The sequence below is a fragment of the Tetranychus urticae genome, chromosome 2 (genome assembly GCF_039701765.1).
Source record: "Tetranychus urticae isolate SD_2017Ah chromosome 2, NJAU_TeUrti_SD_1.0, whole genome shotgun sequence".
In the NCBI taxonomy this organism is placed as follows: domain Eukaryota; kingdom Metazoa; phylum Arthropoda; class Arachnida; order Trombidiformes; family Tetranychidae; genus Tetranychus; species Tetranychus urticae.
The window spans coordinates 2,437,861-2,462,357 of NC_142959.1; the positions used below are offsets into that span (position 1 = coordinate 2,437,861).

The window sequence follows — 24,497 nt, forward strand, 5'->3', positions numbered from 1 at the left end:
CAATGTCCGATCAAGTTAAACAAGCATTTAGAGATTAAATAAAAGATGAAAAGCCATTTAAAAGCTACGCGAAAGTTACCCTCCTTGTTATGGCAAATGGTAACCTGAAGGTTGCACTCTTTAGGTTACATTAAAACAGTATCTCGAGGGTCAACTAAAGTCACATTGAAAACCAATTTTTAGACTTGAAATAAATATTGATTGACTTTATTTGAAGGTTAAAATTAATTGTATTTCTTTCAATTAATAAATCATTTCAAGATTGTGTTGTGAGGCATTTTGATTGAATCGCTTGATGTTAAATTGTGAATCTTGATTATTGGTGAAACAGATCAACAAATCCTTTTAGATTGATAATTATTTGTTGTAGTGAACAAAATAATAATGGCGACCATTTTTGCCAATATTCAACTTGAATGGGTTAAAAAATTGTCAACTCTATTTACATATTGTGCTGTGTCAAGCAAAACAATTAAATGATTCAATCATCCAATAATCAACCCAAATTCAAGATTACTATTCATCCACCCATCAAGGTTACTTTTTCCCCCTTTTTCCTCTTGATATTCATCTTCATCCTCATCATCCTGCTATTATTTGTTTACTTCAGTCGATGTTGATTCCTTGTTATCCTTTGAACCACAGTTGATGGTTTGAATTGCAAAAACTCACGATATTAGGCTTGTTAATCGTGCGAATCAACATTTAATTGTGAATAAGCATTTTTGACCGATAATTACAATTGACATTCTGATCATCCGCCATTGTCTTTACTGCATTTCAATACGTGTGTTAGTTGATTAAATAATTGGCAATGAAAAATGCTGCCAAGGTTAACATTTAACTGTAAATTTGAACCCAATTTTGATTCTTGTTCAATAAACTTTGACCATTCTGGTCATTTATTTATACCTTAACTTGATTGAACTTGTTACAGTTAATTTTTGATATGCTATTTACATCGATTCATGAAAATTATATTGTGTTGTAAACTGAGAAGATGATTAGCTTTAATCATAATTAGTTTTCTTCCTGATTGTTTGACCAAAATAAGAAACAAATTGTATTCAAAAACCCCGCTGATTTCAATTAACCAATCAAGAGCACTTTCAATGGTTTTTGTTTTGATGCCAATGAAGTTAAAAATATTAACTTTCATCTAAATTTGTTTCTCTTTATCTTGAATTTATTAATATTTAACAATTAAATTTTAACCCTAAAAATGAGAAGTTAATTATTAGGTAAGTCAAATTTATACATATTTATGATCAACTGATTTATAAGTTATTAGACAACATTGTATTACCATCAGTATAAACCATTGAAACCTACACATAAGATCAACGGGAATGGACTAGAGGTAAGCTCAATCTGTTGTAACAACCTTTAATTGTAACACACAATTAGATTGTTTATATTTTATTATTGATATTTTATCTGGTGAAAGTATATTGAAATTGAGATTAAGATTGCTTTAATGAATGTTACTTGGAACGATCTTGAAGATTTATTGGGAAATAATCCATTCTTGGAAGATGATTAAAACAAAAACAGGTTGGTAATGTTAATATTTAACTAATTATACATGAACTGTTAAGGCTTTTAAGGGTTAAATCTGTCTTTCTTTTGTATTAATTATTCATTACAGTTGGCTAATTGTTGCTGAATCAGGAAATTCAACTTGCCTGTACTTTTGGTTTCTAATGTTCAACAATGCTGTTAAAATGGTGAAAGGAAAATGAAGCCTTCAGAAGTATTACAATCAAACTGTTGGTGTCAATTGTCTGGTGATGAATGATGGAAACCTTGACTTATATTGAAAGTTATTAATAGACAATGTGATTAATCTTAATCTTGATTGTTTCAGGCTTTATGCAAGTATTATAAAAGCCTCACATTTCAATCTGTATCAGTGTTTTGTGCTTAACCCGATGCTAAATATGCAGACATGAGATGATCCATCAATTTGTTTGATGTGTTTGCCTTTTATTGAGACAATTAAATGTTAAACTGGTTAAACATTCAAGTGAAAGTGATTAATTTGTTGATTAGGTTAAATCATCATTTGATTTTGTAGTTTCATCTGTTATAAAAAGCAACTTTGTTTACGGTTAACGTTTGATTTGTTATGCATAATCAATTTTAGGTGAGATTTATTCATCTATCTATCAACAATCAGTAAACATTTAACAGGTTGGCTAATCAACAATCGACTCATTCAATTCAATTTGTATTGAAACAAAAGATTTTAGCTTTGATCCAGGATTAACTGATTAAGACTTGAGATGTGCGAAAATTGATGATAAACTAACCAAGAATTTAAATAATCAATTAGCTGATTATGAAGCGAAAAGGGTTAAAACAATGATAACATTAACCCAATTAAAGTGACTCCAATCAGTTATAAGCGATAATTTTGTTTAATCAGAGCTTCCAATTCACAGCTGAATCATCAATATTTGCAATATTACGAAAGTTAACAGTTACAATCATAAGCATAACACCATTAAAATAATGGTAATCATTACTGTTGTCATTATTTTAATCATGCAAACCTCACAGGATCTTGAGTTGATTTTTTCATTTCTGTTCCTCATTGTAAAGCACAGCAAAGATGAGCATTTGTTGTTCAGCTTCAACGGTTACTCTTGACAATAATTATAATAATAATAACGTTTACTATTAAAAAGATCACTTTTTATCGTCATTTTTATCATTCACTTTTATGGTGCAAAGCCTTAAATAACCATTAATAACCAAAGGTGTTTTCATTTACTTCCCATGACGCTGGTTTTGACACGAAAACTTAATGCAAATCTTCATCTCTAATCATTTGAGATCACAAAAATGGCAGCTCAACTTAAAACAGTTGATAAATATCATCAGAATCTTGATCATCATCATGATCATCAACAATAACTGTAGAATAATAAATAAACTAAAGATAATGTAAAAAATGAAAATTACCTTCTTTTAAAGGTATCTCGCAAAACTAAACAAAACTACAAAACAATCTTATAATTAATGCTAGTCTAATCAAATTAGATCTCTTTAATAGTTCCAATTCTTTTGTTTTAGCTTTGATTGTTCCACAATTGGAAACAATTTAGGCAATTATAAATCCATGTGTTGAAAGGTTAACAAACTTGAAATCACAAAGACAAGTAAAACAAAACTGGTTCAACATATCAACAATCGGTTGCATTAATTAGTAAATTCGTTGGATAATTTGGCACTTCTATTAGATTTAATCATTAAACTGGAATATTTGACAGTTAAATAAACTGTCATTTGTTGGATTGTAATAATAAACTGATTAAAAGCAAGTGATATTCAGGATTTTGTTACACTGTTTGTAATTGAATGTCATCCATAAAATTTACCATTGAAATCTATACACAATGTTTATGCTAAAGGCGCCTCATTTGAATATGGAAAGGTTAACATTTTAGTTTTATTTTAACAAATAAATTGGATTTAACAATCGATATTTATTATACAATTTTACAAATATGATGAATATATTATTGAGTTGAAATAGATTATCATTATTTACCAAAAAGTCTACCCAAAAATAGGTTAACAGCACGCAAAGAGTTGTTACCTTTTTTAACCTGAAGGCTTAAACCTTCAGCCTTTATTGGGAATAAGATGGTGATGATGAAAATGACGGCGTAAATACAAAAACAATCTCATCCATAACACTTTGGTTAAGATTGTAATTAGCATACTCCATTGATTATGAGTTTATCCTTATCAAGTGAATCCAATAACCATGAACAATTTAAAGAATAGTGAAGATAAATGATGAAAAGGATGAATAAAAAATGCGACAAAATCAAAATTGTTGTCAACCCAATTATCATGAATTACAGAGTCTACAAGTTGACTTTTCTTGAAATTCAATTTACTCTGTTTTAATTTCTTCCTCCTTTTGTCTCATTATGTATTATCAATCATAATCATCCTAACCTTTCAATATATCTATATGTGTGAGTGTTTGTATTAATTGTTTACTATTAACCATGTTGATGGTGTTGAACATGAAGATGATGAGAGCAATGAACGTTATATTGATTGAACTTGTTTTGTTTTGTAACAGAGTCACGTTCATCGAAGGTAAAGGTTGATTAACAGGGCTGATTGCTTTTATATTGTTTTGTAATTAATTTTATATCTAATTCATTTTGTTTAATCCTTCATTCAAATGTTATTGAATAGTTAGTTACAGAATGAACGATCAACTGGTAAGGACAAAATCATCTTATTTCAAGGAAACAAAAGGCTTTTGGTTCAGTGAAATTTATTCAGTGTGGTTGAGCTAAAAAATCAATATTCATCTTGAATTGTTTAAAAGATTTGGTTTAAGATCATCTTTAACGTTTACAATCAAGATATTGAATGACAATTTGATCGAGATGGTTAAAAGTGTTGCAAAAGGTGTGATCTTGAATTGCATATCAACTTAAATTGATTTTAAGATATTCTCTTGAAATTAAACTCATATTACAATGATTAATTCATGAGTTACAATATTTATTGTTAATGTTATACTCACTTTTGATATAACCATTTGTGATAAATTTGTGAGGTTTATAAACAATTTATAGATAAGTTAGTTTACTAAATAATTAGTTTTTTTAGATAATATTCTGGTAACAAAAAAGGAGAAATAATGATCCAATATCATGAATGGCTCAAAATGTTATTGTTTCCTAAATGTTGATGATACATTTTACTCCTTGAGATCCTTGGAAGACAAAGAACAGTTCAGCGAGTAACAGGTCTTTAGTGATGCTAAGTTGAGACTTTGTATGATGAATAGAGGGAAAAGGGCGATTTACAGAATGATTAAGCTACAGTTGATGATGTAAAAATTTGTTGCCGAGTGACTGGTTTTGGTCATTGGGTCTAATGTGGACAAAATTTGATTTGGATAAACCAACACAAGTTCAATTGAAATGGTGAATGAAAAGGAGAAAATTATGCTTAAGGTTAAGATATTCAAAAGCCTTGAAATTGCTTTGCCTCCATTTTAGCCTTTATATATTCTAGTTGACGTTTTGCATCTCCGGGTGGAAAATTATCTAAATCATAATAATTTGGTGCTATTCTTATAAGCCTGTTAAATTGAAAAATAAAAGTTAAATTAATAACATTGAAATTTTTGTAGTTGTACAAGTTGCAACTGTTTGGTAAAAAGATTTCAATAAAATAATTCTACTTGCCATTCTGGTTTGATATCAGTTACAGTTCTGATATAATTTTTGGTAGTTAATACAAATTCGTTGTAAATAACCCATTCTGGCTTGTGATCAAGACAAGTTGATGGATGAAGTTGAACAACTTGGTTATCTTTAACAGTCAAATAGTGACCTGTTCTTTCTAAATGAGCAGCCTGGAAAGAAAGCGACAAAAATAATTAGAATAGTTTTTTAAAAAATTAAAGACGCAAATAAACATACCTGCATGAAAAATCCTGCAACAATTGCTTTCCTTATGTTCACGTAATATTCTCTATGAGTAAATTCAGTTGAAACCCGTTTCAAATCAAATCTATCCATAATTCTAGAGAGCTGTTGGCGGACATTATCTGCGCTTTTTAATGATCGGTAGTTTATAAAGTTTTCGTAACACCATTGAGGATCATCATGGTCTGTGAATAGATTTAGTTGAAATTAATGGTTCTGATTGAAGAGAAAAGTCAAACTTACGTTGTTTGAAGGCATGATAAACATTAAGAAGTGTTAAATGATCACCATCGATATGAGCAAAACGCATTTTTGCCTCGTCAGCAGCCTTTTTAAGATCGTTTGGTCGCACAAAACATTGAGCCACTGTAAAAATTTGAATCGGTTGATTTAAAATTTTTGTTAACAAATGAATAAATATCATGAAAATTATAACAAATTAAACAAACCTGAAAGCATGGCAGTTATCGATAAAGCCTCATTGGAACAATTAAAATCACAAGAAGCAATCAACATTTTTGCTAGTTGGGGATCTAGTGGAAATTCAGCCATTATTGAACCTAATTCAGTCAATTCTCCTTCATCATCTAAAGCACCAACATAGTTGAGAAGCTCCAATGCACGCATCAAAGTTTCTGGAGCTGGTGGATCCATAAAATCAAAATGTACAAGATCATGAATTCCAAGTTTTTTTAATTGTAATACCACAGAGCCCAAATTTGAACGTAAAATTTCTGGATACGTGTTTTCCTGCATTTCTGTTTTATAAGCCTTTTCCGTATATAAGCGGAAACATTTTCCCGGTTTTGTTCGACCTGCTCGACCAGCTCGTTGTTGAGCAGAAGCTTTTGAAATTGGTGACACCAATAGTGACTCAACACGAATTCTTGGATTGTATACTTTTTGTTTGGCAAATCCAGGATCAATAACGAATACAACTCCGTCAATGGTAAGAGAAGTTTCAGCAACATTTGTCGACACTACAACCTTACGGCCAATTAATCCATTAGGTTTATTAGGAGGAGCTGCTTCGAAAATACGCTGTTGCATTGCTGGAGGAAGATTTGAATATAAAGGAATGCATTTTATTTCACCGACATCTGGTCCAAGATTTTCGACTTCGCGTTTGATTCTTTTACACGCTTCTTCGATTTCCTAAATAATTGGTAAAGAAAATCATGGTAAAAATACAGGCAAGTTAAAGAAAAATTGAAGAAACGAAAAAGAGCGAAAATTACCTCTTGTCCTGTAAGGAAAACCAGAATATCGCCTTCTGTTTCTTCTGATACATGAATTTGAATAGTTGTTCTTATAGCAGCCTCTAAATAGTCTCTTTCTGGTTCGGGTGTATAAAATATTTCCACAGGATGAGTCCTTCCAGGTACATTGAGCAGAGGAGCATTATCAAAATAATTTTGGAATTTGCTGGCATCTAAGGTGGCACTCATAACAGCAATTTTCAAATCATCTCGTTTGGTGATGACTTGTTTGAGAACACCCATTAAAATATCAGTTGCTAATGTTCTTTCATGAGCCTCATCAAGAAGAATTATACTGTAATTTTCTAATAAAGGATCTGACATAGCTTCTCTCAAAAGCATACCATCTGTCATGTATTTAAGAACAGTACTTTTGCTAGTGCAATCTTCAAATCGAACGCTGTAACCAACTTCTGATCCCAAAACGACATCCATTTCTTCAGAAACTCTCGTAGCAACGCTCATTGCTGCTACTCTTCTTGGTTGTGTACATGCGACTCCTTAAAAGTAAAAAATAGGCACAAATATTAATTCCATGAGAGTAGAATGCATAAAATTTTTGTTAATCAACTCAACAGAAAGAGAGAATACACTGGTAGCTGCACTTAACGCAACAAATTGGGGTTTCAGTTAACGCAATTTTTAGGTGTCGCCATCTTTGGTATTTTATTGTTTTAGAGACATTAGTATGTAAATAATGGTCAACCTTGAAGAAAATTGAATGATCTAATAGATGGCGACTATGGTAAAAATTGACCCATTTGTTGCGTTAAGTGCAGCTACCAGTGTAATGATATTTATAATGATAACTTAAATAGGTAATATTTGATTGAATAGATAGAGTTATGCAAGAGATTAGAAGTGAACTATTGACAGCTATCCTCTACTCTAAATGTTGTGATAATGCATGCAGTGAATTTCTCATGACATCCAATCCCGCTATAACAATAAAATATTTCAAAAAACGAACCTGATTTTTTATTTTTCTCGCGAAGATGTTCAACACACCATTGAGGTATCTGAGTAGTTTTTCCAGAACCAGTTTCTCCCACTAAAACTAATATTTGATTTTTATCGAGAAGGTCGAAAAACTTCTCTCGATATTCCCATACAGGAAGTTGAATCCTTTTACGGAACAATTCAAAATATTTTTGAGAATATGGTAATTTAGTTAAAGGGTTGATTCCAGCAGTTTTGGTCGAAGATGCTACATTTGTTGACGTTGATGCTATCGATGAAGACAAACCTTGTCCAGGTGCATCTCCGCTGGCCCAAGAAGTACTTGGATTAGAATCACTTTTGTACGCGGATGGGTCATCATCGGCCTCAAATCTCCTTAAGTAAATAAAGTAAAAAAATTATAAGAAACATAAAAATTGATGATTATTATTAGAATCAAATACTTGCATCAAATTGAAAAAATGGCATTTTATCTTACCTAGTCTTGGGTCTATCACCTAAATCTACCCTATGACGTTTTGACATGACTTTATGCTAAATTGGTCAAACAGTCAAAACAGCTAATTAGTTAGTAATGGTTTAAAAATAATTAACTAGACTAAATTAAGTGACAATATAAAATTGGAACAGATCATTCAGACAGTCTGGTAAAAACTAAGTTTTTTGTTTACAGATGTGTAGTTACCAACAAACTGACTGTTTCTATGCTAACCGGTTAAAATATTTTTTGCGGTAAATTTAATCACTCTCTGTACATGTTTTGAAATTAAATTAATAAATTATCCAATTTAACCAATCAATCAGCTCGAAGCATTTAAAAATTATGAGTATACTTACAAAGAATCATTTACTCAGCAGCAAACACTAAAATTTTGGTCAAGAATACCATTTTATAGCAAACAACAAAGTATCAGCAATTAAGATGAACATTTTTAAGCTACATGTCTCAAAATCTGAATATGTTTTATCAATAATAAGTTATAAAGAAGGAATTCAATATTTATAATCTGGATCAGTTAAATTCCTCACCAATAAATCAAGAATAAATAAGCTTAGAACTGCTTAAACATGCTTAAATTACAAAAGCTAATTCTGAATCGAACACCTATTAATGAAATCTTCAATGTTGCTGCTCATTCTTGAATCATCATTGGTTTTCCTCTCCTCCCTCGAAATCACGATTATGCGAAGATGAGAAAGGGTGAATTGACTAAATATGCATGTAACGAAGCTGAAAGTTTCATTTTGAAAGCTGTTTCAAAATGTTGCAACTTTTGTAGTTGCTTTATTTGAACTTGCAATGTCTCCAACAATTTCAATCAAAATGGTTGATTTTCAAAGATTTATTTTATTGTTTTTATTTATATCTCTATTTTCAATACAATTAAGTGACCAGGAGGTTCTTAATCCACCTTATTATAATATTGCTGAAGGACGTAAAGTCCATGCGACAGGTACGTGTGGTGAAGGAGTTGGTAAAGAGCCATTTTGCAAAATCGTTGGTTCTACGTGGCCGGACTTAGAAATAGATTACAATTACACTGTAGTCCGTGGGCAAGCTTGTGATGTTTGTGATCCAAATAACCCCAAGAAAACTCATTCAGCAAATTATGTTACTGATGGCACATCTAAATGGTGGCAATCACCTCCATTATCTCGAGGTCCTGAAGCCGCTCAAGTCAACTTGACAATTGATTTAGGACAAGTAAGTAAATCTCACTTTAAATTGTCAATAGTTTTAGTAGTCATATAAAGTTCTCTTCGAGGACGACTTGGTTTTTCTGGGACAGTCCGCTTCTGGGTTAAAACTATTTCATTCATGGGTTAAATCATGTAACTGTTGCTGTAAACTTAAACTAATTTGACCGGTTAATATAAATCTAGATGCTTTAAAGACAGGTTGTTACGAAAAAGAAACAATCAACACAATTGTCACATTTATGCACAAATGGACAAGAATTGAACCAAATGAGTATAAACGGGTAAAAATTAATTTATTGCAAATTCAGACTATGTTAGTTTATAGTGACACAAAAACTGAGTCCACTTGTGCGATTTCGAAGTTTCTGTGATCAATAGTTTTTGACAAAATCAAGTTCAAAGTTGAAACTTCGATCGCTTACTGTACAATTATGGAAGAAGATTTTTTAACTAAACTCATTTTGCTGATGTAAGTTTTAATGATCAACTAGAAAATGCTCTTATTTTGAAGAATAAAATTTTCTGACTTCTGTAAAACAGATAAGTTCGATTTTCAGTCAAACCGATCGTTTTCTATGACCGTAATAGTTAACAAGCTGAAACTTAATATTCGTTCATAAAAATGTTGCTTCAAATCATAGACTGGACATTTTAATCAATTTATAAACAGTTCTCAAGATTTTGGCCATTAGCCTTAAAATTTTAGACTGGATATTTCGAAACTGGCATCATCTACAAGCATCATTCTTTCACCGATTTGATTCTTTACTGATTAATAATTCAATGAAATCCAATAATATTCAATTAGCGCTTTTGGGTCATAATTTTGGGTTATAAATGAACACTAAAGCAACTTATCCTACAAACTTAACACAGATTAAACCATATCTTGCTGCATAAACCAATTTTCTGGTTAAACTTACAAACCCAATTCAAAGAATGCTGACAAAGGCTAGAACGTTTTACCTCAGCATTGAGACATAGTGGGGTTTGTAGGAGCATTAAAACTGTATCGATTGGTACTATTAAATTATTCATCCGATGGATTTTTTTCTAGAAAATTAAGGCCAAAGTTACAACTTCGATCGCGTTTTGTTCATTTATGGAAGCAGGTTTTTTCATGAAACTAATTCTGCTGATGTAACTTTTGACAAACAACCATGAAATGGTCTCATTTAGAGAAATAACATTTTCTGTTTCTGTAAAACGGATCAAGTTCGATTTTCAGTTAAACCTGTCGCATTCTGTGACCATAACAGTTAGAGACCTGAAAATTATTACTAGTCCATAAAAATTGTTTGTACACAACAAGTAGTCAATCTTTTTTTTCAATTTATCAATGATTCTCTTGATTTCGGCCATTGGCCTTAAAACTTTGAGCCTCGATATTTCGAGACTGACATCTTGTCAAGCATCTTTCTTTCACAAATTTGATTCCTTACTAATCAATAATTCAATAAAATCCAATAACGTTCCACTTGCACATTCGGGCTATCATTTTTGGGTTATAAATGAACAGTGAAGCAACTTATCCAACAAACTAAACACATATTAACTCATATCTTGCTAAATAAACCAATTTTCTGGTTAAACTTACAAATCTAATTCGCAGAGTACTGCCAAAGGCTCGAACATTTGAGTTGAGAGTTGAGACTTGGTGGGGTTTGTAGGGCCATAAAAATTGTATCGATTGGTACTATTAAATAATTCATCCGATGGACAATTTTCTAGATAATCGAGGTCAAAGTTGAAACTTCGGTAGCGTTTTGCTCATTTATGGAAGCAGATTTTTTCACAGGACTTAATTCGCTGATGTATCTTTCGATGCCCAACCAGAAAATGGTCTTATTCTGAGAAATAACTTTTTCTTTTTCTTTAAAACAGATCAAGTTCGATTTTAATTTAAACCTGTCGCATTCAATGACCATAAGAGTTAAACAGCGGAAACTTAATATTTATACGTAAAAGTTGTTTGTCCACATCATGGATTGATTTTTTTCCCCAATGCAACGCCAGTTCTCCTGATTTTGGCCATTGAACTTAAAACTTTAAACCTGATTATGTCGAGAATGGTTGCGCCTACGATCATCTTTCTGTGACAAAACATTAAATCTTATTATGGGCCTTAATATGATATGACTGAATACATTTAAAAATGAATATCATTCTAACAATTAAGGTTTGCATTTGAGTAACTGTTTAACTTTATAAATAAAGTGTTAGATCGGACAACACTATTAATACAATGCTATAAGTTTCTACGTAGAATTTTGAATGATTTAATATTTCAACATGTCATAACCCATGATGATACCTAATGTTAGATTACAGAATGATGATTGTAAGTGTAGTCATTCTCGAAATATCGCGGTTCAAAGTTTCAAAGTCCAATGGCCAAAATCAAAAGAAATGTTGATAAATTGAAAAAAGTATTTGTTTCTTGATATGTGCAAACATCTTTTACGTATAAATATTAAGTTTCAGCTGTTTAACTCTTATGGTCATTGAATGAGACAGGTTTAAATTAAAATCGAACTTGATCCGTTTTACAGAAAAAAGAAAAGTTATTTCTCAAAATAAGCCCATTTTCTGGTTGGTCATCAAAAGATACATTAGTGAATCAAGTTTCATGAAAAAACCTGCTTCCATAAATGAACAAAACGCGATCGAAGTTGCAACTTTGGCCTTAATTTTCTAGAAAAATATCCATCGGATGAATAATTTAATAGTACCAATCGATACAGTTTTAATGCTCCTACAAACCCCACCATGTCTCAATTCTGAGCTAAAATGTTTTAGCCTTTGGCAGCATTCTTTGAATTGGGTTTGTAAGTTTAACCAGAAAATTGGTTTATGCAGCAAGATATGAGTTAATATGTGTTTAGTTTGTAGGATAAGTTGCTTTAGTGTTCATTTATAACCAAAAATGATGACCCAAAAGCGCTAATGGAAAGTAGGTAAATTTAATTATTAAATTGCATATTAATTATTTATTAGCAAAGGATTAAATTAGTGAAAGAATTATGAAGTAGTGCTACCATTCTCGCAATGTTGAGGTTCAAAGTTTTAAAGGCAATGGCCAAAATCAGGAGAATTGTTGATAAATTGAAAAAATGATACTATCCATGATGTGTACGAGCAATTTCTGTGGACAAGTGATAAGTTTCAGCTCGTTAACTATTACAGTGACAGAAATCTGTCGATTCAAACGAAAATCGAACTTATCTGTTTTACAGAAACATAAAACTTTATTTCATGTAATAAAGTGCCTTTTCTGGTTTGCCATTAAAATTTAAATAAGGAAAAATGAGTTTCGTGAAAAAATCTGCTTCCATAATTGTACAAAAAGCTTTGCAAGTTGCAACTGCAAACCCGATTTTCTCGAAACCTGCAGAGAAATCTTTAAATAAACTCAGTTTTTATGTTCGCACAAACCAACAGAGTCTCAATTTGAAAGAAATCAATTTTCGCCAGTTTTTGCCCATTTGTGAAAATTGGGTCTTTTTAGTAACAACCTGATCTTCATTTTGTTTAACCTAACCTCAATTTAGTTTACCTAATTTTTGAATTCCACTTACCATAAGTGATGAGTGTCTATGTGGACGGTGTGATTGAATTGCTGATTAATTGACAGTTAGGTTATGTTTGAGTTAATTGTAACTTAAAGTTTGAACTTGAATCTCTATTTGACTTTGAGACGCAGATAAAGCAAATTGAGATACATGGTTGTGGTTTTTCAGGCTAATTGCCAAGTTCATCTATTAATTTTATTAGCAAAAGACTTTGCTGAGCTATTACTAAGGAATGATAACTGGTTTCTTCAAAAATTACCAGAATTCGAATAATAAGATCTATTCGGATTTGAGTCATTAATATTGCTAATTTTAGTGAATTATGCAAATCCATTTAATATTTGTCAATTAATTTCAATGTTTCAACTTATGTTCTTGCTTCTGTTTGCACATTATTTAACCAAAACACTCGGTTTCTTTAAATAACTAATGGGTTAATCAATTTTTGCCTACAATTGTTGATATTATTTTATTTCTATCAATGCTGCAGCAATTTAACATTACTACTAAAATAACAAATTGCTCATTTATCTGTTGTACATTAATTATCTTTGGGATTTCGGTTTAATTTAAGGAATATCATGTGGCATATGTTTATGTTACTATGGCTAATTCACCTAGACCAGGAGTTTGGGTTATTGAAAGGTCGGTTGATGGAGGTTCGTCGTTTAAGCCTTGGATGTATTTTGCTGACTCTAAAGAGGAATGTAGCCGACAATTTGGCGAAGAAAGTATTCAACCGTTAACTCGAGACGATCAAGTTATTTGCGAAACAAAATATTCAAAATTAATTCCTCTAGAAGATGGTGAGGTAAGTTGACGACAAAGACGTTGCTAGTTATCGTCAATCCTTATACAAATAATTTGCAAGCTGTTGATTTCAATTGCTTTCATCTTTTTCAATTCTGATTTAGATTATAATATTGCTTTTGAAAAATAGACCCGGTGGAGATAATTTTACCAGTTCAGAGGCTCTACAGGAATTTACCAGAGCTACTAATATTCGTCTTCGATTCATTAGGCCTCTAACTTTTGGTATCAATAATCTATTGAATTTTGAGAAAACATTTCTTTCTCGTGTAAGTTTATTTTTGTTTATTCCTGATTTAACAATGTTTCAGGATTCTGAAGTCATTTATCTTTGAATGTAATTATGATTATTTTTTTATCTTGATTCATGGAAACTAGTACTTTTATAGCATTCGAGAGATCAAAGTAGGTGCTCGGTGTGTATGTAATGGTCATGCTGAAGCTTGTGATTTTATCGATCCGAACAGTCCAGATAAATCGCATTGTGCCTGTCGACATAACACTACTGGTGTCCAATGTGAAAAATGTAAACCCCCTTTTATGCAAAAACGTTGGAGACCAGCGACTCCTAATGACCCATTTGAATGTGAAAAATGTAACTGTAATGGTCACTCTGAAGAATGTATATTTGATGATGAAGTCGAGAAAAATCATCAATCTATGGATATACACGGTAATTACGAGGGTGGTGGACGGTGTATTAAATGTGATCATAATACCAAAGGAATAAATTGTCATGAATGTAAATTTGGCTTTTATCGACGCAAAGGACTACCTCTCAATGCGACAAATATCTGTGCTAAATGCAGTTGTTTCAAGTCTAGTCAAACTGGCGGCTGTGATGCAGAAACAGGACTCTGTCAGTGTAAAAACAACTTTACCAACGCACCAGCCTGTGATAAATGTGCTTATGGTTATTATAAGGAACCAGATTGCCCTAGATGTCCATGTTATCGTAATGGTACTTTGAATGATATTTGCGCTCCAAGTAGAGGTCAATGCATTTGTAAAAAGTCTTATTCTGGTGCTGACTGTTCATCTTGTGCTGCTAGTTACTGGGGATTTCCTAAATGTCAACCCTGTAACTGTGATTTATCCGGCTCTGTTTCACCCGATTGTGATTCAACCAATGGTAAATGTACTTGCAAAAAACAGTTTTCAGGTAATTTATGTAGTTCTTGTTCTGTTGGATTTTTTGGTTTTCCTGAATGTCAGGCCTGTGACTGTAATCCACTAGGAACTTTTGAAGACGTTTGTAATTTAACTAACGGAACTTGTAAATGTAAACCTGGTTTCGGTGGGTCAAGATGTGATCAATGTATTCCTGGCTATTACGGTTTCCCCGATTGTAAACCTTGTACTTGTTACTCGGAAGGATCAATTAATGAAAATTGCAGTAAAGATGGCAAGTGTTCATGTCACCCTCGTTATGGTGGTTTAAAATGTAACCAATGTGCTCCTGGTTACTTCGACTTCCCCAAATGTGAAGCTTGCGGTTGTGATCCAGCAGGATCTTCAGGTACTTCTTGTCTAAATGGTGCTTGTTGGTGTAAAGATAATTTTGAAGGAACCAAGTGTAACAAGTGCAAGAAAAACTATTACAATTATCCAACCTGTGAAAGCTGTAGCTGTAATCCAGCTGGTATTGTTTCTAATTTTTCTAGATGCTCTGAAATCCCATCTCAAAAATTTTGCAACTGTAAAGAAAGAGTAGTTGGACGTAATTGTGACACTTGTGCTCCTCATTTTAAAAATTTACGCGCTATAAATCCTTTGGGCTGTGATCCTTGTCGGTGTAATCGAGCTGGTTCCATCAATGGTCTGGATTATTGTGATGGCAACTCGGGTCAATGTATATGTAAGGAAGCTGTTACTGGGTTAACCTGCGATCGTTGTTCTTATGGTACTTATGCTCTATCAAGTGGTAATTATCTTGGCTGTGTCCCATGTGATTGTGATGTTGGTGGCTCATGGCGTAGTGTTTGTGACAAAATAACTGGTGCATGCCAATGTAAATTCAGGATTGAAGGTCGTCGATGTGATCGCCCTCAGATAGCTCATTATTTTTACACGACTTATCAATACCTATATGAATTAGAAGATGGTCGAGGTGAATATCATAGTATACGTTACGACTACAATGAGACTGTTTTCCCTGGATTCTCATGGAAAGGTTACGCTAAATTTTCCGAGATTCAAAAGAAAGTCACCATTGATTTTTTCATAATTAGATCGTCATTTTATCGAGTTATCTTTCACTACCATAATCCAGGAACTGAACCCATTGTTGGTAACCTGACCTTAACAAATGAAAATGAGCCTCCTCAATATTTGAAAGTCACTTTTGCACCAACATTAAAACCAAAGAAATACCTGGTTCCTATGGATAAAGCAACTCCGTTTCACCTTTTTGTCACAAGACGCCCTTGGAGTGCTTCTTTAACAGCTGATGAACCTTTATTAGTCGATTACATTGTTTTCCTTCCTCAAGCTTACTTTGAGGCTACGATTCTTCGAGAAAATGTGACTGGAGCTTGTACCGTATCGACTCCAAGCTATCAACTCTGTCGACATTATGGTTATACCAAATTTCCACCTTCATCGATTAGTTATCCAAAAGGCTTCGCAAATGTTGAAATTCCGGCAGATGCACGCGATTCATTCTTGATCAATGCTGTTTCATTGTCTGATCAAGAGCGTGAACATGTCTTTGATTTTGATGTTGATAAAGCGTCGAAATATGTTCTAATTTTATCCTATGTTTATCGTGTCACCAATCCACCGCCAAAAGGCCAAATAGCTAGATTAACAGTCGAAGTTAATACTTTAAACAAAATAAAAATGAATATTCCCTTTCAAGTACCAATATGCCAAAACACTTTTCCCTGTCGCCATGTGATTGTTGATAACAAGGGTGCACCAGTTAAGTTTCATCTCGCAAACGGACCATCTACAGTTACTGTTAAACTGGATAATGAAATTGGCGAAGCTACTTTTAGCATATTGGGCTTGATATTTTTACCTATTAATGACTGGCATATTGATCATGTTAAACCTTCTTTGATTTGTATAATGCGTAATCTGGAATGTTTAGATTTACCATTTGACGAAATGTCTGAATCCATGAAAATACCCATTAACGGTCAGAGTACATCAAGTGTTTCATCAAACATTATTGATGAATCAATGGGAATGATCCAGCTTTCTGGAGTTGCACCTGTAACTCAAAATTATATACTGGTTGTTCACTATTACCAACCAGATTATCCAGAATTTGAAATTGAGATAACTTTCCTTAGATCAATGAAATCAGCAACAGAACAGGCCACTCTGAAAATTTCTCACTGTCGTAATAAAAATGGCTGCAGATCCATGATTCAATTCAAAAAGCCTTTGGGAGTTTTGGAAGCTGGCAAAGAGTTTATGCTAATAATGAATTTACCAAAAGACCGTTTTGCTAATTTTGAAAATTTACTTTTAATTAGTGAAAAAAATTTCTCACCAACCCAATTGAAGTTGCCAATAGTTGATCGATCCACTGAGTTTTTTGCTCAATGTGCTCAAGATGCATTTTATGTAGACGATTCTTCTTCAGAATTTTGTAAACAAGCTGTTTTCACCTTAACCACTGATCACAATAGTGGTGGAGCATTTTGTGGTTGTAATGCTACTGGATCTTATGGATATACATGTAAACCTCTTGGAGGTCAATGTAATTGTAAACCAAATATAATTGGAAGAGAGTGTAAAGCTTGCCGATCAGGTTATTATGGATTCCCTGATTGTAAACCCTGCAACTGTCCCAAAACTGTGGACTACTGTGACTCAGTTACTGGTGAATGTGTTTGCCCCAAGAATGTTATAGGCTCTAATTGTGATCGATGTGCTCCGTTAGCTTATGGTTATGACTCTAAGATGGGTTGTGATGAATGTAATTGTCATCCTCTTGGTGTTTTAGATGGTAACTTGAAGTGTGATTCTCGCACTGGTCAATGTAGATGTAAAGCCAAATATGATGGACGTATTTGTAGTCTGTGTAAAATAGGCTACTTTGATTTCCCTGATTGTCGTCGTTGTAATTGTCATTATGATGGTACAACATCTGATGTCTGTGATTCTAAATCAGGTTCCTGTTATTGCAAGGAAAATGTACTCCGTCCTAATTGTGATGTTTGTAAACAAGGAACTTTCAATCTTGATCCAAAGAATCCTGAAGGTTGCACCAAATGTTTCTGTTTTGGAGTCGCCAAAAATTGTCGAAGCTCCGAGCTAAAGCTAACTCCTGTGAAAGCCATTAACTATTCAAATTGGTCTGCGGTTGAAATTGAATTTTCTGAGTCTGAATTAAGTTTCACACCGATAGTGACAATTCCCAAATTAACAGAGACACAATTTAGATTAGAACCCGTTCCAATGGGACAAGTTTATCTCTTATCAAAATCTGATTCCAGGAAAAATTTTTACTTTAAAGTACCAAATGAATTTCTCGGTAATCGCCTAACTTCCTATGGAGGTTTCATTCGCTATCAAACAGTAGAGTTGCCTTTGAAAGGCTCCGTTATAAATTCAATTGATACTCCTGTAACTCCAGACTTAATTTTCATTGGACGCAATCACTCGATTGAATTAACAAATGATGAACAACCTGCTTCACCATTTAGTACACAAAAGTTCGAGATCGAGTTGGTTGAAAGTAAATTCCGCCATTTATATGAATCAACACCAGTTACTCGAGAACAGTTTATGACTTTGCTTGCTGATCTGAAAGCTATTTATATTCGTGCTTCATACTTTACACCAGTTGGAGCCGTTTATCTTGCTGACTTTACATTTGATTTAGCTTCCAATGGTTCAATTTTAAATGCTTCATTAGCTCGTCGAGTCGAACAATGTAGCTGTCCAGTAAATTATAAAGGAAGTTCATGTGAAGAATGTGCCAGTGGCTATTATCGAATCTCAGTTGGACCTTACTTGGGTTCGTGTATTCCTTGTAAGTGTCATGGACATTCAAATGAGTGTGATCCGTTTACAGGGAAATGTTTAAACTGCAATCATAACACGGCTGGTGATCATTGTGAACTGTGTAAATCAGGTTTTTATGGAAATGCAACTGTTGGAAAACCTGACGATTGTTTGAGCTGTCCTTGTCCATCGCCAAATAATTTTGCTACTTCTTGTAAGATGGATCAAGATACTCGACTAAAATCAGAATGGAGTTGTAACTGTAAACCTGGTTATACCGGTAAACTGTGTAACCTTTGTGCTGTGGGTTACTTTGGTAATCCCTTAATTCCTGGCAACTTCTGTCAACCTTGTAACTGTAATGGTAACATTGATTCAACAGATCCTGATTCTTGTCACTCATTTTCGGGAAACTGTGCGAAATGTCTCAATAATACTGCTGGTAAATCATGTGAACGGTGTGCTGATGGATATTATGGTGATGCTATTAAACTGAAAAACTGTCGGCCTTGTCAGTGTGTTAATTGTGGCACTGCAGTTTGTGACCAATATAGCGGTAATTGTAAATGCCATCCTAATGTTATTGGTAAGTTTATTGATCTTTTTACATGGTTAATGTGTTACGTTGATTTGAGAGTTTAATGTAACTATAGATTTAAATCTGACGAGATATCAATTGATATTCTAGATTTGAATACTTTTGAGTTGACTTTTGAAGTATTAAATAAATGAAGGTAAAGTTAATAACTTTTTCATTTCCAGGTGACTATTGTAATGAGTGTAAACCAAATCATTATGGATTCAATACATGTGCCGGTTGTACGCCTTGTAATTGCTCTGATGCCTCTAAAGGACTCGATTGTGATGCAGACTCGGGTCAATGTCGTTGTCAACCTGGTGCCACTGGGAGAACATGTAATGTCTGTGAACCTGGATTCTGGAAATACAGTAAATTGGGTTGTGAATCTTGTGGATGCAGTGAAAAATATTCAAAGGGAGTTGTCTGTAACCAGAAAACTGGAAAGTGTGAATGTTTACCTGGAGTTGTTGGTGAAAAATGTGACAAATGTCCACGGCGTTGGGTATTTGTAGACCAGAAAGGATGTCACCAATGCACTGACTGTCAAGATACTCTACTTGACGATACAGACCTTCTCATGAATGAGATAAATCCAATCTTTAATGATCTCAGCAACACAGCAAGAAGTGTCTATGCAGCAAAAAAATTTTCGCTATTGATTAGCAACTTAACCAAATTGGAAAATAGAATGTCTATTAACATTAATGCATCCAAATTGATCAATCTTTCAACTCTGGGTAATGAAATGGTAAAAATTATTAAAGGATCAGATAATTTATCGGTATGGCAGGAAAGGCTATCTCACTTGGCTTCAAGTGTTGTCAAATGGAACAAGACTTTATCAAAAGCTGATACCATTCTCCATGAAAGCAAAAAGGTCTCGACTGAGGTAAACAAAACAATTGAACAATTTAAGGCTACTGAACATCTTTACAAAACTGAAGCAGCTGAAGTGAGTTTCCCAGCTATGCTGAGTCAATGTGAAAGCAATACAAACGAGGTTAAAAGAGTGAACAGTTTCATTGACGGTAAAACAAGAGAAGTTGACGATATTTTAAACGAACTCGCATTCAACTTTTGGTCGAAAGTCAAACGCTTATTCAAAGACATTTCTGCCTTGAAGACTGGCGCTAATGGATATAAAGAGCGATTAAATAAAGCTGTAAATATTTTAACCGATGCTAACCTGAAAATTGCTAACTCAACGAGTGTTTCTTTGAGTGTCCAGCGTAGTCTGAATATAAGTCACACTTCCCTTAAAGAGCCAATGATTTCCAATATCAATTTGATAAAAAATCTCGATTCTTCCATTGCAACCCATCTGAAGGAAGCCAAAGCTAAAATTAACCAATCTAGTGCAATTTTAATAGCTACTTCAAGCTCACTTGTCACTTTAGTTGAACTATCTTACCCGGTGACTACTAAAAAAGAGCGACTTGTTGGTCTATTGGGCAAACTAAAGAAACTTCAAGAACCTAGATTGACCAATGAGGTAAAAAAGGCTATACAATATTCAAACAATTTGAACAAAACTGCTATTAATCTCGGTTTGACTTTTTCAAGAGTATTTGAAGAAGAGAGCTTAGCCCGCAAAATTAAAGCTGCAAAAGCTTTTGGAATTGTTGAAAAGGCCATTGAATCGGCAGAAAATTTAGTGCGAGATCTTAATATATCGTCTGATAAACCATGGAAGAAGATAAAAGATGAAATATCTTCAGTTCAGCAAGACGTTATGAAAAATAAAGGAAAGGCAAGTGAACTTAAAGCAAATATCTTGACCATTGGAGCCAAAGATCTGTACCAGAAAAATGAAACTATTAATTTGAAAGATGCTATGATTAAACTGCAAAGTCAAAAATTGGATAAATTAATCATAGAACTGGGAAATACCACTGAGAATATTATTGCGTTTAATAAAGACTCTAAGTTGATGGAATCGATTCAGCTCAGTGCCCATATAGCTAATAATGTTTCAACACGTTTTGATCAACTTGTCATTGACATCGATTCCATATCAAATGCAACAAATGAACTTAAACAGGATCAAGAGCAAATATTTATTGATATTAATGAAGGGACTTCATTGTACACTTTATATGATCCAAGAAAAATCCGAGAAAGAGTTCATAATTCAGAGGTTAAAGTTGCTGAAATGATGAACTTGGTTAAATCATCTAAACCTGTAATTGAAAAATTGAAAAGGATGGTTATTCGAGCTCGTAAGATGGCAAGTCATATTGATTTAGCAATGAAATTGGACAAAATTTCTTTTGCTCAATTAAGGCTACCTGAAAATTTATTACGCACCTCTAAAAGCTTGACCAGCTTATCACTCAACTTTGCCAGCATTTATAATGATGGACTATTGTTTTTCATGGGTAATTTAAATAAATCTCAACCTCAACATGTTAAACGTTCAACTGACAAGGATCTCACGAATAGGAATGATTATATTGCTGTTTGTCTCAACAAAGGAAAGGTTAAAGTTGTTTTAGATTTAGGCAGTGGCCCTCAATCCATAGAGACTGACGACACTTTCAATGACGGTGATTGGACTGGATTAGTATTTAACAGAGTTGGTAAAAAAATGAATCTAACAATGTTAAAAGGTGACAAGATGACTGTGACTGTTGGTTACATTGAAGGAAGCTCATTTTTATTTGATCTCAACAACCAATCACAGATATTTGTTGGTTTGATTCCAAGCGATTATATCGTGCCAGATACAATTAACGCCAATATTTTCAATGGTTCTTTGGCTCACATTACTTACAGCGATATTCCCATAAGTCTACACAATTTCAAACGTGGATTTTATTCTGGTGGTGCCTTTTCACCTGATCCGCCTAAATTTAAAGGCTGTTTCAAAGATGAACTTGATAACTCAAAAAGGACTCCAGGAGTAACCTTGGGTTGTGTTGAATCTAGAGTAACTGAAGCTGTTTTTAAAACAAACGTTAGACCAAGTTTCATTGAAATGCCATTGAAGAAAGAAATTGAAAGTTTCCAAATATCATTCAAATTTAAAACTAATTTATCCAAAACTATAATATTTGCTATGCACATGACGCCTGGTGAAAACACAAACATGGCATTTTCTTCAATCTTTATTGAGAAAGGAATACTTAAATTTGTAACTTTTCCTGGTGGAAGTGCATATTCAGATGTTCGTTGCAATGATAGTGAATGGCATTATGTGATGTTAACTAAAAAAGGCAACTCTTATAAACTCAACATAGATGATAAACCTGAAGTCTCCAAAGATTTCCCAGAACAAAATCTACATGAATCTGCCGAATCATATTCTATTGGTGGGTCAGATGAACATATTCGAGGAAATTTTCCAGTTTTTATTGGGTGTGTTGGTGAAATTGTGGTTAATAATGAACTTCAAGATCTAAGAAATGCAGATGATGTTAATGCTGCAACCTTGGTTAATTGTGACCAACAATTGATTAACAGCGATAATGACACATCAACTGAAATTATTCCCAATTTACCTTCACTAACAAATACAAACATCACACCAACCACACCAGCCATCAATCCATCTTTACTAGCCAATTACACAACAGTCCCAAATTGTGCACTTCCAATGGTTCCCATTGAGCCAGGTGTTACCATAGATAGTCATGGTCGTCGATTTGGTACTTCTCGACATTCTCGAGTTGAAATTAAATTGAGTTCCGAATTGATAAAATCGTTTGAAACAGGGTCTAATATTAGCCTTCGATTCTCACCAACTAGAAAAATGTTTGGAGAGGGAAATAGAGCAGGAATTTTATTCTTTGTTTCTGATGCACAATTTGATGAATTTATGTGTCTTTATATCTATGATCAAGTCATGTATCTGGCATGGAATGTTGGAAGTGGTCATAAAATTCTCAAAGGAGATTGGATTATCTCAAAATCTAATGTTAGAATAACATTTGGTCTTAATGGAAATGCTGGTTGGGTTGATTCTTACACTGCAACTTCACCTGGAAACTCGACAAAATTCAACATAGTATCTCCAGCTTATATAGGAGGTTTACCACCGATTGCAGCTCATCGAGTTGGACCGCTTATTTGGAACATGAATCATTCATATATTGGTTGTATTCGAGATATTGTCATCAATGGAATACCAATCAGCCTAGAAGAAAAAGAAACAGAAAATGGATATAAATTCGTGAACACGCCAATTTGCACGAATCAAATTGAATCTGGAGTCTATTTAACCGGTCAAAATAGCTATTTATCTTGTTATGATAAATTTAAAGTTGGACTTACAGTTGTAATTGAGTTTCATATTAAACCTCGTATTTTGAATGGTCTTATTTTGGCTACATTTGGTCATCCCAACGAGAAAGGTGAAATCAGTGATTATCTAATCGCTAAGTTGAATAATGGTGCTATTCAATTAACGGTTAATAATGGATTCGGTGAAAAGACTGCAACTCTTGACATGAAAAACGGCTCTGCGGCAATCTGCGATGGAAATTGGCATATGATTACGATTACCAAAATTTCAAACTCTCACATGATTACCGTAAACAAAGAAGAAAGTGAAGCTGTTTTCGGACCTGGAGGCTTTAACGTTGCTGATACATCAACTCCTATTTTTGTTGGTGATGTTCCAGATTATTATCGACGTATACTCCCTGATTTACCTCCTCCTTACATTGGTTGTGTTAGTCACATGAGTGCTTATTCTCCGAAACAAAGAGGATACATAAATTACATAAGTATGGGAAGGTACTGTGATTACATTGGAAATGCGATGGAATATTGTCCGATCTTTTAGTTTTACCTCAATAATGGTATGGATATTCAAATTGTGAAAGCATCTAGAAAGTCACAGATAGTGATTACATGTGCCAAATTAAGTGTGAAGAGGTGATGATTGACTCTTTCTTAATAAAGTCCATTTTTATGTTAATTATTAAAATATACAGATTAAACTAATGACTGTCATTATTTATTCAATAAACTAATTGATTTAATAAAGTGTAACTGCTGTATTAGTCTGAATGATATCACAATTCAAGTTAAAAATAATACCCTAGACCAAAAACTCTTTAGCCATCAAAGTTATTGTTTCAATTGATCGACCAATCATCTTTTTATTTAGCGGGTACAAAGTTAGATAAACCTATTCAAACTTTGAGTATTTCAATCATGAAAAAACTGAAAAGCAGCA

At 33.3% G+C, this 24,497-nt stretch overlaps 2 protein-coding genes and 1 long non-coding RNA gene across 4 annotated transcripts; 2 read left to right on the forward strand and 1 right to left on the reverse strand.

The window, feature by feature from the left end:
- The first annotated feature begins 1,114 nt into the window (after positions 1 to 1,114).
- On the forward strand, positions 1,115 to 2,026 carry LOC107363679 (uncharacterized). 2 transcript variants are annotated; one of them, XR_016198622.1, is made up of 4 exons: positions 1,115 to 1,241; positions 1,313 to 1,360; positions 1,448 to 1,554; positions 1,649 to 2,026. It is a non-coding gene; the product is annotated as an uncharacterized LOC107363679 (long non-coding RNA). The 2 variants fall into 2 exon arrangements; XR_016198621.1 differs by having other exon boundaries at positions 1,116 to 1,241; positions 1,292 to 1,360.
- Positions 2,027 to 4,286: 2,260 nt separating this feature from the next.
- Dhx15 (DEAH-box helicase 15) lies at positions 4,287 to 8,346 on the reverse strand. The gene is made up of 8 exons (XM_015931004.3): positions 8,169 to 8,346; positions 7,701 to 8,065; positions 6,710 to 7,230; positions 5,921 to 6,626; positions 5,715 to 5,837; positions 5,466 to 5,656; positions 5,229 to 5,398; positions 4,287 to 5,122 (listed from the first exon to the last, which is right to left on the reverse strand). Exons 1-8 carry the CDS (start codon positions 8,213 to 8,215, stop codon positions 5,005 to 5,007), a joined length of 2,241 nt encoding a protein of 746 aa, XP_015786490.2. The 5' UTR covers positions 8,216 to 8,346; the 3' UTR covers positions 4,287 to 5,004.
- Positions 8,347 to 8,916: 570 nt separating this feature from the next.
- On the forward strand, positions 8,917 to 24,310 carry LOC107363558 (laminin-like protein epi-1). Its single transcript, XM_015930792.3, has 5 exons — positions 8,917 to 9,395; positions 13,538 to 13,774; positions 13,878 to 14,042; positions 14,152 to 19,321; positions 19,498 to 24,310. The coding sequence occupies exons 1-5, from the start codon at positions 8,991 to 8,993 to the stop codon at positions 24,099 to 24,101; spliced, it is 10,581 nt and encodes a 3,526-aa protein (XP_015786278.2). The 5' UTR covers positions 8,917 to 8,990; the 3' UTR covers positions 24,102 to 24,310.
- Positions 24,311 to 24,497: the final 187 nt, after the last annotated feature.

What these genes read in the sequence shown, in the direction of transcription:
- LOC107363558 (XM_015930792.3), top strand. Translation starts at nt 8,991, where the DNA reads ATGTCTCCAACAATTTCAATCAAAATGGTTGATTTTCAAAGATTTATT. An exon ending in TTCCTCTAGAAGATGGTGAG is followed by an intron (nt 13,775 to 13,877) that starts GTAAGTTGACGA and finishes ATTCTGATTTAG; the next exon opens with ATTATAATATTGCTTTTGAA. An exon ending in AGAAAACATTTCTTTCTCGT is followed by an intron (nt 14,043 to 14,151) that starts GTAAGTTTATTT and finishes CATGGAAACTAG; the next exon opens with TACTTTTATAGCATTCGAGA.
- Dhx15 (XM_015931004.3), bottom strand. Translation starts at nt 8,215, where the DNA reads ATGTCAAAACGTCATAGGGTAGATTTAGGTGATAGACCCAAGACTAG. An exon ending in GGTGATAGACCCAAGACTAG is followed by an intron (nt 8,066 to 8,168) that starts GTAAGATAAAAT and finishes TATTTACTTAAG; the next exon opens with GAGATTTGAGGCCGATGATG. An exon ending in TTTTCCTTACAGGACAAGAG is followed by an intron (nt 6,627 to 6,709) that starts GTAATTTTCGCT and finishes CCAATTATTTAG; the next exon opens with GAAATCGAAGAAGCGTGTAA.